This window comes from Calypte anna, unplaced genomic scaffold (genome assembly GCF_003957555.1).
Source record: "Calypte anna isolate BGI_N300 unplaced genomic scaffold, bCalAnn1_v1.p scaffold_86_arrow_ctg1, whole genome shotgun sequence".
Taxonomy (NCBI): domain Eukaryota; kingdom Metazoa; phylum Chordata; class Aves; order Apodiformes; family Trochilidae; genus Calypte; species Calypte anna.
Genome location: NW_022045534.1, coordinates 570,524 through 583,789, shown reverse-complemented (window position 1 = coordinate 583,789; position 13,266 = coordinate 570,524). Strand labels below are relative to the sequence as shown.

The 13,266-nt window shown below is 50.6% G+C and overlaps 1 protein-coding gene across 4 annotated transcripts in view; it reads left to right on the top strand.

Annotated features, from left to right (window-relative positions):
* ASXL2 (ASXL transcriptional regulator 2) overlaps positions 1-13,266 on the top strand; it is a 99,604-nt gene that overhangs the window by 54,587 nt on the left and 31,751 nt on the right. The window contains exon 1 of one of the 4 annotated variants that reach the window (XM_030468829.1): positions 3,903-3,967. The exons of the other annotated variants lie outside the window; for them this stretch is intronic. Within the exon in view, the coding sequence (XP_030324689.1) occupies positions 3,937-3,967 (31 nt within the window). The 5' untranslated portion in view covers positions 3,903-3,936. Of the gene's footprint in view, positions 1-3,902; positions 3,968-13,266 lie in introns of those variants that run through there. 4 annotated transcript variants of the gene reach the window in all.

Genomic DNA, 13,266 nt, shown 5'->3' with positions numbered 1-13,266 from the left:
GGGGGTTTTTCCATCACATCCATTTCCTTACAGACCCAGGCTGCTATGGTAGCCTAAAATCCTAAAATCTGCTGTGACTGTGCTGATGGACTGGCCAAAGTGGTGATTTACTGTTGTGGGCACCAGTGATCAAGTGCAGTGAAGGCCTGGACACACATCACAAGTTCACACATTCACACACTGAGCTTCCCACCCAGGACCCACAGATCTCCACCTTCCAGGTTGTTCTGCCCCCCCCTGCTTCCCCAGGAGGATTGTGCCTTTTGCTTCTGGTCTCTTTTGATGCTTTTGGATGCAGCACTTCAGAATGAGCACAGAATCCCTGGGGTAGAAGGCTGTGATGTGAGCTGGTGGGTCCTGTAGGGTTTTGGCTTCACTTTGTCCTGTTGCAGCCTCCTTTCCCTCTTAACCTAGGCAATATTTGGATATTAATTACTCCTGGATATTAAATAATTTGCAATTAGGTGATACAATGAAGTGCTGGTATTTCCTCCCCTGCTGTGCCTGGGTTTTTGCTGGAGTTGGATGGTTCAGTGATGATCTGAGCACATCCAGATATCTGGGACACAAGGGGATGGAACAGGACCTGTGAGGAGACCCCCAGGAGAGCCAGGACAGGGCCAGGACTCAGGTCTTGGTTGTCCTTCCTTCATTTCCTGAATCTTTTCCAGTTACACAGAGTTTTTTGGGATGGGTAGAAACGCCCACAGGTGTCAAAACACAGGTGCTGAGGGAATGCACAGGGTTATGTCTGTCCTCACTTTTATTTTCCAATAACAGCAATTTTTTTCTTACTCCTTTCCACGGCATTTTGTAAATCTTCACTTTTTTGGAGTGTTGCTGAGCACTGAGTTGATGTTTCCATCTGTGGCAGCTCCAGGATCCTTTCCCTGAGCAGCAATTCCTGTCTCAGAGTTATCCTTCCCTCTGGTCTTCACCAGGTTTTTCCTGCTGGTTTGGTTCCCCTCCACAGGTCTGGCAAGCTCCTCCTGCAGCCTTGTGCAACCAGATTGAATCTTTTGTTCTGCAGAATTAACTTTTTATGCCTGGAAGCTGTGTCTCATCAGGGGTGGTGTCTGCTGGATGGATGGGGTGGGTGGCAGCACATCTCCTTGGCTCCCCCACCAGCTCGAACCCTTTCTGGTTCTGCCTCATGGGAAATTTAATCAGATATTCATCTGCAGGATTCAAAGATCTGCAAGGCTTCAAGTCATCTGCTTTATTATTTGTTAAATAATTCTTCTGTTCCTGAACCAGACAAGTTTATTTCTACCTCTGGAGTCTGATGTGATCCATGATAACCACTTCCCTGGGGAATTTGTTCTGGTTTACCTAAATGATGTCTTCATCACTGGCACATGTTTTAGATGCTCCTTTGAAATTCTTTTTTAACTTCTTTTGGTGTGGTTCTCTTTTTTAGGAAGTTGAGTATTGTTGTGACACCCATATGGCATCTTTTAGAAACTTCCTTAGAGAGCTGCATGTTTTCTTTATTTATAAAGGAAAAAAATAATAACATTCCAGTGCCACATAGTTCATCTAGAAATCAGAAGCTTCACACAAGAATAAATTTTTCTGGCCTGTGCTACACAAAGGAACATTTTGAGGCATAATTGTTTGGTACTTTGCTCTTCAAAAGGTTTTGATATGGGGACTTTGTGTTTTTTTAAGCAATCAGGGTAAGACTGAGGTCATGAGTACATTGAACCAGGATGTCATGAGAGGAGGGGAGCAACCATTTGCTTTTCTGGGCTGTCCTGAAATGCACTTGTGGATTCTGATGTGACCTCCTCAGATGTGTGTGGATATTGGGATGTTGATGTGTGGACAGAAAGATGAACATGTATTCCTTTGCATAGATCCTGGCTGAGTGAGCTGCTCCTCTGTTCTGGGCAATAATGGGAGGCTGATGGTGTCATCTCCTGTCCCTAGGTACAGAAACCTTCATCTTTCCACCAACCTCCTCAAAACAGCCTCTCCAGAGATGGGTGCACCTGTGATACTGATTATTTATTTTTTTTTTAGGGCTGGAAACAGGGCTTGTGCTCTCACTGCTGGTCTGGGCTTAAGCTGTAGCTCACAGAGCTGATTTCATCCAAGCTCAGGGTCACAAAGGTGGTGATGTCCTTGCTGGGAAGGGAGGAGAGGCTGAGGCTTGACCTCCTGCTTCAGCTGAGATGTGAGAGTTACACCAGTGGCAGGGGAGCTTCTGCTGAAGCTTTCCTGTCTGCAGACACTCACATCAACCCATGCCAGGACATGAACATGCAGCAGATGGCATTTTGGTAGCTCTAGGTCTCTTTTCTTCATTTTGCTGCAATTGCTCCCAGCCTGCTGGTACAAGGTGCCTGGTTTCTCTTCCCAGCTCTGCTTCGTGGCTGTAACGTAACCTTGCATGAAAATTAAATGGTCCAAAAGTGTGTAATGGGGTGAAGTAAGGTGGGAAATGGTTTAAAAAATTTTGTATGAAATGATTTTAGTTTTGATGTTTGAAAGGCATCTTTCTTAGGCTGCACACTGCAGCTCATTGGCATTTTAGGGACCTCTATTATCACAGGTATTTTATTCTCAGTTAGTGGAACCAACACTTTCAGGTTAAGTTTCCCAAAATACAGCCCAGCTGTCTCTGAGACATAGATAATAAAAAGAGCTGTGCTTTGAAGTCCAGAGGGAAAAAAATGTGCTTTCATTTTTAATATTTCATTTACTTTATGCATCTAAAACCAGTCTTCTGGTTTCCCCCAGCAAACCCTGAAGTTTCACAAGCTTGCTGTGTAGAAAAGCCAATTTGTGTGTAATACCCAAAGACTGGAGATCATAATGAAAGTGCAAAGGGCTTCAGGTCATGCCCCATGGTTTGACTCCCAGTGCTGCCATCAGGAACGTTTGAAAGTGGAAGGGAATGGACCTGCTCCTCTCAGGACCTGCTGGCTGGGAGGGTTTTGACTTCAGGAGACACAAAGATGTGGTGGTGCTGGTGCTCTCCTCCTTGGTGCCTTCGTGCCTTTTGCTGTTGTTTTCCTTTTTCAAGAGTAGAAGGGTTTTTACATCAAAAGGAGTCTGATTTTTAGTTGATGCATTTGTTTGCTCTTCTTGAAAATAAGCAGAAAGCCATGAAATTCCAATTAGGAAGATTCCTTCAGCCTTGAGCTGGGTAGCATCAGCTCTGGAATGCAGCACTCCTACACGGTCACTTCCTGTATGTCTGTGCATACAAAACCACACAAATCCCTCCTTCTTCATTTAAAGAAATCAAAGATAGTCCCTTAAATTGAAGAGCAGCCCACATTCAGCCAGAACTGTCCCGTGGCTTTGCTTTGCTGCTGGCCACCGTGCCACCTGTGGGATGGTGTTGGGGTTGTCGGCACCCGCCGAACCCTTTGAGATGTGGCCAGAGCCTGGGTGGGAAGCAGCACCCCAGGGAAGCTGCTGCTGCTGCTGCTTTCTCTTTGCAAGGTCTGGGGAGGAGAGTTTTCTTGTGAGAATGCAGAATGGTGATAAAAATCAGTGGAGTGAAGGCAAAGCAGGGCAGACAGCAACAGATGAGCTGCGCGCTGAGAGTTGTGCTCAGAGGCTTCGACTTGGGCTGCAGGAGGCTGCAGCTCAGCTCAACGTGACATTATGAGTTTTGCTGATATACATATAAAACAGGAAGCACGTTCAGATAACATCAACAGCCACTTCCTTATATGTACAAAAATAAAGTGCCCTGACAGCAGCAGCACTGACACCCTGATTGGCGAAAGGACTGGGACCTGGGTGCGTTTTGCAGCCCCACATGGGCATGCCATGGGGCCAATCAGCACCACGGGGGGAAAAGTTTAAAAACAAAGCCATGCCTTGCTGCCTGCCCGTCTGTGTGTGAGCAGGGAGCAGGGAGCAGGAGGGAGCTGGGAGCAGCTCTGCTGGGGAGCAGCAGCAGCAGCAGCGACGTTGATGGAGCTGCGCGGTGCAGCTCCCCTGGCAGGTGAGGTCCGGGGGGGCCAGGGTGCTGTTTCCTGCAGGGTTGGGGTTATGGGAACAAAGTGGGTGCTTCTCTGGCCAGGGGTCCCTCATTGCCAAGCTGAAGGGAGGCAGACACCTTTTCTTTGGCCTTTGGAGAAGGGCCTGGAGGGATGGGAGCCTGCGAGGGGGAAGGGTTTGCAGCTGGGAGAGGGGAGATGGAGAGGAGATCTTGGGCAGGGAAGGAGGGAGGGAGAAATGGTTTGGTTGGACTTGGTGATCTCCAAGGTCCTTTCCAGCCATGAGCATTCTGTGATTCTCAGGTGTGGGACATGGGTTAGTGGTGGCCTGGAATAAGGTGATGTCCTGGCTGGGCTGGAGTGGGCTAGGAGAAGGGGGAAGGGTTTGGAGCTGGGAGAGGGGAGATGGGGATGAGATGTGAGGGAGGAATTGCTTGGGGTGAGGGTGCTGAGCCCCTGGTTGCCCAGGTTGCCCAAGGAAGCTGTGGCTGCCCCATCCCTGGCAGTGTCTCAGCCCAGGTTGGATGGGGCTTGGAGCACCCTGGGCTGGGGGAGGGGGCCCTGACCATGGCAGGGGGGACACTGGGGGAGCTTTGAGGTCCCTCTTAACCCAAAGCAGCCTGGGATTCTCTGAAGCAGCTACCTGGCCATCACCTTTGGAGTTTAATGATAAAAACAAAGCTTTTTTTTGGTTACTGTACTTGTGAAAGGACGCTGCCAAGTCTCAGGTTCTGCGTTGCTTTAAATCATCCTGAACCTTCAGGTGTAAATGTCTCAATTCCTGATGCTCTTATCACCATTTTGGTGGTTTGGTTTGTAGGACAACTTTCAGGTGGGTTGTGTGATGCACTCTGTGGAGGTGAGATGCAGCTGCTGAGTATCACTGTGTGTGTGTACACCCAGGCCTGTGTCTGAGCTCAGGGTTATTACTGTAGTGTGTCCTGATGGTGTCTGGAAATAAAATATCCAAACTCAGTTGTGTTTCTGGGATCAGCTGCAAAGCTCCAGGATGCTGGACCCATGGCCAGTGCCTACCCCTGGCTGCTGAAGCTGGTGCAAACAACTAAAGGGTTCCAGTACTGAGCTGCCAGGGCTTTCATGGCCTCTGACAGTCGTGGCTGTCAATATTGGATTTTCCTGACATTTCTGCCTTGCTCCTGATGTACCTTTTCTAACCAGAGTCATCCTGAAAGAGAAGGATCTTGTTTAGCTTGTGTGAGTTACACCTTCTGTCCTCCAGTAAAACCCAGCCTAACTGGGATGTGTTAAAAGGGAAAAAACAGTCAGATAGTAAAGTGAACTTCAAGGGAAAAGAGGGAAACAAACTGGGCAAAGGTTATTGATAATCCTGCTAGCCAGCAGTGAGCTTCTCCTGCAGTTTTACCCCCAGACAGGTGCTGGTGGGTCCCTTGTGGTCCCAGGCAGGCAGAATAATTTTGGGGGCCAGATAAGTGATGTAAGTGAAATGTTAATACTTTGGGCAAAATGCCATTTGCTGAAAACCAGTTAGAAGATGTTTAGTATGGCTCAAATATGGTGTCACCAGAAACTTCTTGAACAGGAAAAGGATGGAAATTACCTGGAGCAGTGAAACTTCTGCAGCAGGTTCAGTGGCAGTGGCCCATGCATAGAGAGCAGGAATAAATAAAAAAACACTGATCTATAGGTGAAGTTTTCTGCATTTTCTTCTAGGAGAGAGGAGAGCCTTGGGAATCTGGTCACCCTGAGATACCAGCTCAGAGCTGGAGGGCATGAGCTGCCTGTACTGTGGAAGCTTTGGTTTTTTGGGACTGCTCTCAGCATCCCCAGTCAGCACCCATGGCCTGAGGGTGCTGCCCTGCACCCATAGCAGCTGCCAAAAAAAGCCAACCTTAAAAATAATTTAAAAAAAAAGAGTTGTGTTTGGGCTATGTCATTTTGTTTCTTCCTGCTAAGGATTAGGTAGAGAAATAGGAGTTTTTCTAAATACAGCCAATTCCTGCTTGTGCTGGTGACTCACGAGGAAGCTGTTTCCCTAGTGTCACATTATGCAACTTACCAACCCCCCTGCAGACACAATACCAGAAATGTTCCTTTTCCCTTTATTTAGGTGAGTGTATCTGCTATCTAGGCCACTAGATCACTGGATTTTGAGTGAGCTGTAGTTTCTCATCACAGGCTGTGCAGCCTCCCAGGGCTCAGTCTCTGCCCATCAAGCAGTTGTGTTTCCATCAGACCTCACAGCAAACAGTGGGATTTTGAAGCTGTGTGAGCAGCTGGGGTCACAGGCATTTACACATGGCTCTGCATTTGGTAGGCATCTTAGATGTGTAGAAAAATGGGTGATAAACTTAAAATCTGCAGCAGAAAATAGTTTGCATGGGTTCCTGTGGGTGAATTTCCCTCAGCAATTCAAGGCACCTTCGATGGGTGCTTCTCCCAAGTGAACCTTTCTGCTCTTCTCCCCACACTTCAGCAAACTCTCAGTTGAGTTCTGCCCTGACTAAGCTGTGCTCTTGGTCACCTTCTGTAAGGACAAGAGCCAGAAGGTAAAGATTTGTGTGTTTGGGTGAGGGGCATCACTCTGCTTCTTGGTGCCTGAGCTGCAGAAGCCATGGGCATCACTCCTGCCTCTTGTCCCCAGGTGATGTGGGACAGTAAAATCATAGAACCTCAGACTGGTTTGGGTTGGAAGGGACCTTAAAGCACCTCCCCCAGCTCAGGGTGCTCCAAGCCCCATCCAACCTGGGCTGAGACACTGCCAGGGATGGGGCAGCCACAGCTTCCTTGGGCAACCTGGGCAACCAGGGGCTCAGCACCCTCACCCCAAGCAATTCCTCCCTCACATCTCATCCCCATCTCCCCTCTCCCAGCTCCAAACCCTTCCCCCTTCTCCTAGCCCACTCCAGCCCAGCCAGGACATCACCTTATTCCAGGCCACCACTAACCCATGTCCCACACCTGAGAATCACAGAATGCTCATGGCTGGAAAGGACCTTGGAGATCACCAAGTCCAACCAAACCATTTCTCCCTCCCTCCCTCCCCAAGATCTCCTCTCCATCTCCCCTCTCCCAGCTGCAAACCCTTCCCCCTCGCAGGCTCCCATCCCTCCAGGCCCTTGTCCCAAGTCCCTCCCCAGCTTTCCTGGAGGGGTTGGTACCCAGGTGCTTGTTCCCATTCCTAAGGTACCGTACGGCCCCAAAATATTTCCACTGAAATGAAAGGAAAAGTGATTTCTAAGCCCCTAACTTCACAGAAAACTGGAGAGTGAGCAGGCAGTTAGCAGGGCAGGCTCTCTTTGGGACAAGGCAGGCTTCTCAGGGGTGTTCACCCCCCAGGCAGGTGCTGTTTGACCCCCAAAGGTGCCCACTGAGCCCTGTGGGAGCTCAGCCACATGCACGTGGGGTCTGGGGAGGGTCCCCCCTGCTCAGCACCCTCCCTGCACCCTCAGGGCTGTCCCCTTGCCCTGTGGTGTGGTGCCCTGGAAGGGTTGAGCCCAAAGAGCTGAGTTTGGAGATCCAAGAGGAAGTGGGAGCTGCAGTGTGTGGCTGGAGCTCAGAGGAGGAGCTGCTGCTGTCACAGCCCTGAGCTTTGCTGTCCCAGGCTGCCTGCCTCCAGCAGCTGCTTCCCAGAACTGCAGCCCTGGGAAGTCCAGCACTGGTGTGTTTGGTGAGAGCTCTGAGCATCAATCTCCACCCAGTCCACATTTCCCAACTGGGTTGCCCTGCAGTGAGAAGTCTCTTTGCTGCCCAGTGTGACAGTGGGGTGAGGGACAGGGCAGGGACATCTCCAGGCATTTCCCTGTGCTCAGCAGGTCTGCAGCTGGGCAGAGCTGATCACTGACAGGTCCTGAGGGGCAGCTCTGGGAGCCCCAAAGTGCTGGAGATGCTCTTGTTAGGGCAGGGAAGTCAGAGCCATGTGGGTGTGAGGATGGAGCAGGGAAGGGCTGGGCTGGAGCAGGCAGGGTCATGGAGCATGGGATAGGACAAGAGGGAACAGCCTTGAGTTGTGCCAGGGGAGGGTTAGGTTGGAGCTGGGGAAGAATTTCTGCCTGGAAAGGGTTGTCAGGGCCTGGCCCAGGCTGCCCAGGGCAGGGCTGGAGTCCCCATCCCTGGTGTCTGGATTCCCTTTCCCATGAAAGGCTGGAGCAGATGATCTCTCAAGGTCCTTGCCAGCCTGGGCAGTTCTGTGGATCTCTGGAAAGCAGCTGGGAAGCTCAGGCCACTGCATGCACCAGGTCCACCCTTCCCTGTCAGGTCATCAGGGAGGCTCAGGTTCACCCACTGGGACACTCAGCAGGAATTCCTGCTTTGGCTGAAGGGCTCCTGGCATCCCAGCCCCTGTGTGTGTGTGGCTGGCATCTTGGACCTGTCCTGCCAGCTGAGGATCTGCTTCAATCTTCACAACCAAGTGCATGTTCAGAAGATGTTTGATCTCTCGTTGTGAAGAAAACTTCACTTGGTGAAGCCTGAGTAAAGCCTGACTTTCTGTTTCATGGCAGGATCCTCCTTTAGCCTCTAAACATCCAAGTTTTCCTTATAACCTTTATTCTGAAACTCGTGGTGTATCAAATCAGCACTGAGGTCTCCTGTAGCCATGTGTGCAGTGCTACTGATGCTGTGTGCCTTCCATGTCTCTGTGCTGGAGAAATCTTGGAAGGATGGGTTGGGGTTTTTTAAGGCAGAAAACCATGATCCTCAGCACTGGCAATCTGACAGCCCAGGCTCTTAGGGATGAAGACTCCAGCTCAGGCTGAGGTGAGCTCACTGAAAGCTTGATGTGCTCCAGAAAGCTGGGAACAAGACCTCACACGAGCTTGCATAGTGTGGTGATCTTCTGCAGCATCCATCCAGCAGTAACACAGAGAGGAGGTGTTAGAGGAGCAGAATGTGTGGTTCCACCTCATCTACAAATCTCCAGCTCTTGGGTCTGACTCTGACCCCCTGTTCTCTTTGCTTTACCCTGCCAGGCAGGATTTCACAGACCCTCACCTCACTTGCCAGTTATCTCCTCCAGGATGAACTCTTCTCACTACTCCTTGAAGGGTCCTCCCATCCCTGTTGGGATGTCCTAGCTCACCCCAATGAGTCTGGAGCCAACAGCACTCACTCTTCAAGAAGCAAACTGTGTTTGGTTTGTTTCTGTTCTGTGCTTCTTTCCTGGCACTACTGAGCACTCTGCTTGCTTTGACCACTCTTGACCTGAGGCCTTTGTACAACCAGTTATTAAGATTTCTCTGTGGTCATTGTCCCCTCTCCTACAAGCTGTCCATCAGCCCATGTGGCTTTCCCTGGATACTTTGGTACCATCAGCACACTTTGCTGCTTCACTGTTTGCTTAGTTTTCCACACAACTGCTGGATACAATCACTGGGTCTCTTGCCAGCCTCCTGCTGTCCTGTGCTGTCAGGGAGGTTGTTGCTCTACACGTGTAAAACCCAAGCATGGCAGAGGTGCTGCAGGGAGCAGCCAGGACACAACACACAGGACACACACTGGTGGCACTCAGCCAGCCAGGTGACTCTGGCATCTCCAGATTTTGCTTCCTTCTGTCGCTGTTAAAACAAAAATGAAAGTTTCCAGAGAGATGTGGTGAGGAGCTGTGTCACCAGGTCACTCAGAAATGCTGGCAGGAATTGGGGGCAGCTGCATGTCAGTGAGAAGGGACCAGGCTGGACTTGCCAGGAGATGAACCATCACCATGTTGGTGTTTGGGGCAGAACCTCCCACTGTTCAGAGCTCTGTGTGTTTCCCCAGGCCAGGGTGTGTATTTCAGGCAGGTGGGTGAGGGTGTTTGTAGCTCAGCCTCACAGCCCCCAAGCACATTGCCACTGGCACAGCAAGCTCCAGCAGCAGCTCCATGCAAACCATGGACCTGGCCACGTTATGGGGTTTGTCCTAAGTGCACTGAATTTGGTTGAGTTTCCTGCCAACACTTAAAGTAGAGCACTGTGTAGTGTCTGTGTGTCACAGACACCTCATGGATCACCTCATGGTTTGGGTTGGAAGGGACCTTAAAGCTGATCCAGTTCCAACCCCCTGCATGGTCAGGGACCCTTTCCCAGCCCAGGGTGCTCCAAGCCCCATCCAGCCTGGGCTGAGACACTGCCAGGGATTCTTTGGTGTGAGGGTGGTGAGAGCCTGGCCCAGGATACCCGAAGAAGCTATGGCTGCCCCATCCCTGGCATCCCTGTTCCTTCATCACTTCCTCTGCATGACTTTGGAGAATCTCTGAGTCTAAATCAGTTGTTCCCAGGTCACTGGTGTGGTTTTACCAATAAAGGAAAATGCTACTTGAGAAAATCAGGAAGCTCCAGTGCAGTGGGTAATTCATGGATCTTCTCTAAAAGAATGAAACCTTGGTGCTGGTGCCATCTCAGCAGTAAGGAGGTTGGCACTGGTGCTGTGTAGCTGCTCTCCTGAAGCACACAAATCCTCCTCTCTCAGGCACCTGAAGCCTTCTTTTCAGGCTGCTTTATCTTGGCAGCAGCCCCTGCTGAAGTGCATCCCTTGTGGAGCCACCTTGCAGCCCAGGCAAGGTGGGAGGTGGGAGAGGGACCTGCAGAGCTTTGGAGGTTCTGGGTTGTGTGGCTGGGCTGGAGATCCTCCACAATCAGGGCAGGAGATGTTGAAACTGCTTGTTTTCTTTATTAAAATGTGCCCTGGCAGAGACAAGCTGCAGCAATGATCAAAGAGACCTGTGAGCTGATGAGTTGGTGCTGAGTAGCTCCCCAGCCTGGAGGAGGAGTGTGGCCCTGAGTGATCCAACCTGCTGAGGAGTTCAAAGAAATGTGACCACATCTTCACCTCACCAGCATCTGCCCTGGCTTCCTACGTGCTTCGTGTTTGGCCACCTTGATTCTGCTGGTTGAGTCAGCAGCCTAGAAAGGTGTCACCCCAGCACCATCTGAATGCTGCTGCACCATCTGAGTGGCTGCTCTGAAGGTGCTGAGGCTCTCCTGAGCTGCTCAGGGGACTTTCTGCCCAGGGCTCTGCTCCCTGCCCTCTCTTCACTGGCCCTGGGGCAACTGTGAGGACCTGGCTGTGAGCCAGCACAGCTCAGTAGCCCTGCAGAAATGAACCTGGTGATAAGGACACTGCCAGCCCTGTGCCTGAGCAGCAACCTGAGCGAGCTCATGGAGGGACCTGGTGTGTGCCAGGACAGTGCTGGGATGGAGCTGCTCAGCTGGTGGGGATGGCAGCAGAGCAGTGGAGCCCTTCAGCTGCTCTGGGGAAATTCCTCTGGCCCAGCAGCACACAGGTCTTTGCTGTGCACAGCCACAGGGCAGGCTCAAAAAATAACATTTTACAGAAAGGGTCCGTGAGGAAGCATAAGAAGAATCTTCACTATAACTTATGGAGCTCCATCCCTCTGATGAGAAGCCACCACAGACACACAGAGCAGGTTTGGTGGCAGTGTCTCCAGTTTGCTGTAGGAGGTTTGGCTGTTGGCAGCTCAGGTTGTAAACCTTCCTCTGAGTGATCCCATACTTGTGTGGTGTCCACTGCTTGGTGCCAACTTCATTGCTCAGAGCTGTAGGGCTCCTGCTTGCCTTTTGTCCTTCCTCCTCTTTGCTAAGGTGCTTGGTAATATTTAATTGATGTCCTTTCCTGCAGTGGAGGAGTTACCTACCCAGTGCAGCCACGTAGAAAGCATGTAGGGATAAATTTACTCCTAAGAAGTGGGGAAGAGGGTGAAGAGGTGAGGTGGGACCAGCAGAGCATGGAGCACATGAGGGATCAGACAGGGACTGCTTGGCTCCTCCTGTTGGTTTTCTGTGAGCTGCTGGTGCAGATCCACTCCAGTCTCTCTGTGATCTTATGTTTATAAAACCATCCCTTGGCTAACAGGAACCTCTCATCCTCGTCTCAGCTCTAAGTGCAGGAGGGGGAGTTCTGGGAAGCTGCAGCTGGGCAGTATTTGGGGGGATTATTACTTCCTTCATTTCAGCAAGGAGCAGTCATAGGGAGGGGACAACTCTTCTAAAGTGGTTTTCTGACTTGAAAGTTTGATGTCGTTTTGCTAAAAATTCAAGGTACAGCTCCCCTTCTCCTCCTGGGAAGCTGTGTACCTGTAGAGAAGGGAGGGCACTGGATGAAGAGGAGCCGTTTCTGTGCTGCTCAGGACATGTCTGAGTGGCTTTCACTAGGAGTTTTTTGTCTAATACATCTGGATCCCATTAGCTGTGTAAAACTGGGTTATTTTAAGCCTGTGACTGCACACAGTTGAAGGGGGGATTCATTGTGTCTTTAGCTCAGCCTGACTCTGCTTTCTTCCCAAGTGAGTGAAGTGCAGATCCAAGGAGCTCTGATGGTGTGACTGATCCTGGGGGTGCCCTACAAAGGGACAGGAGTTGGATTTGATGATCCTGATGGGTCCCTTCCAATTCAGACAACCCCAGGGAGATGCACGCACCCCTCGGGCAGGAGCTCTGGATCTTCTGGGTTAATTTCTGTTCATATTACACTTGCCCAAGCCCAGACAAAATTAGAGACAGAACCCCGAGAGAGCTCCAACTCCTGCCCTCCAGCCAGGAGGCAGAGGTGAGGACCAGGCTGCCAGCAGCCTGTCTCTGGGGCCTTTCAGCATCTGCCACGGCTGCAGGATGGGTGGCAGAGCCCTGCTGTGTGCCAGGGCATAAATCAGATTCACACCTGCAGCCAGACTGCAGAGCTCAGGCTCTGATGGGGACAGTGAATTACCAGGGCACTGATCCCACGGTGCTGCAGCCACAGCAGTTTGGGAGGTGATGCTCCTGAAGCAACCATCCAGCAAAAGGCTTTTTATCCCTGGTAGATGTTTATTGATCTAATGCTCCGGGCATGACTTTAGCAGAACAGTTTCATGGCTCCAGAATAGTTTGATTCCACCTGCCCAAAGGTGAGAGTCTCTTTGGTATGTTTGAAGCAATAATGAGAGCTCTGATCTTCACCAGAGAAAGGATGAGAGATCCAGCAGAACCCCACAGCCCCAGGAATCCTCATGTGAGTGGCTCAGGAGGCTGCACTCTCTGTGGGTTTTTGGTACCGTTTGTCTGGGTTGGTTCTGGTTGCCTCCAGCCATAGCTCAAGCAGAAGACTCTTGCCAGAATCATTTTATTTTCACAAACATTACATCCTTCTTTTTTTTTCTGCTTTGGAAGTATTTTGACTCCCAAGTCTCCAGCAACTACAGATGTATTTTTCCTGTACTTCTAGTGTGTTTTTAATGGTTTTATTTTGGTTTATGCTGCTAAGCAGTTGGTGTGTTAGTCAAGAAAACCAAAGTCACTAAAGGGAACTGCCAAGGTTAACCTTAAGCTGAGTGACCCTAAGAGTTATTTTC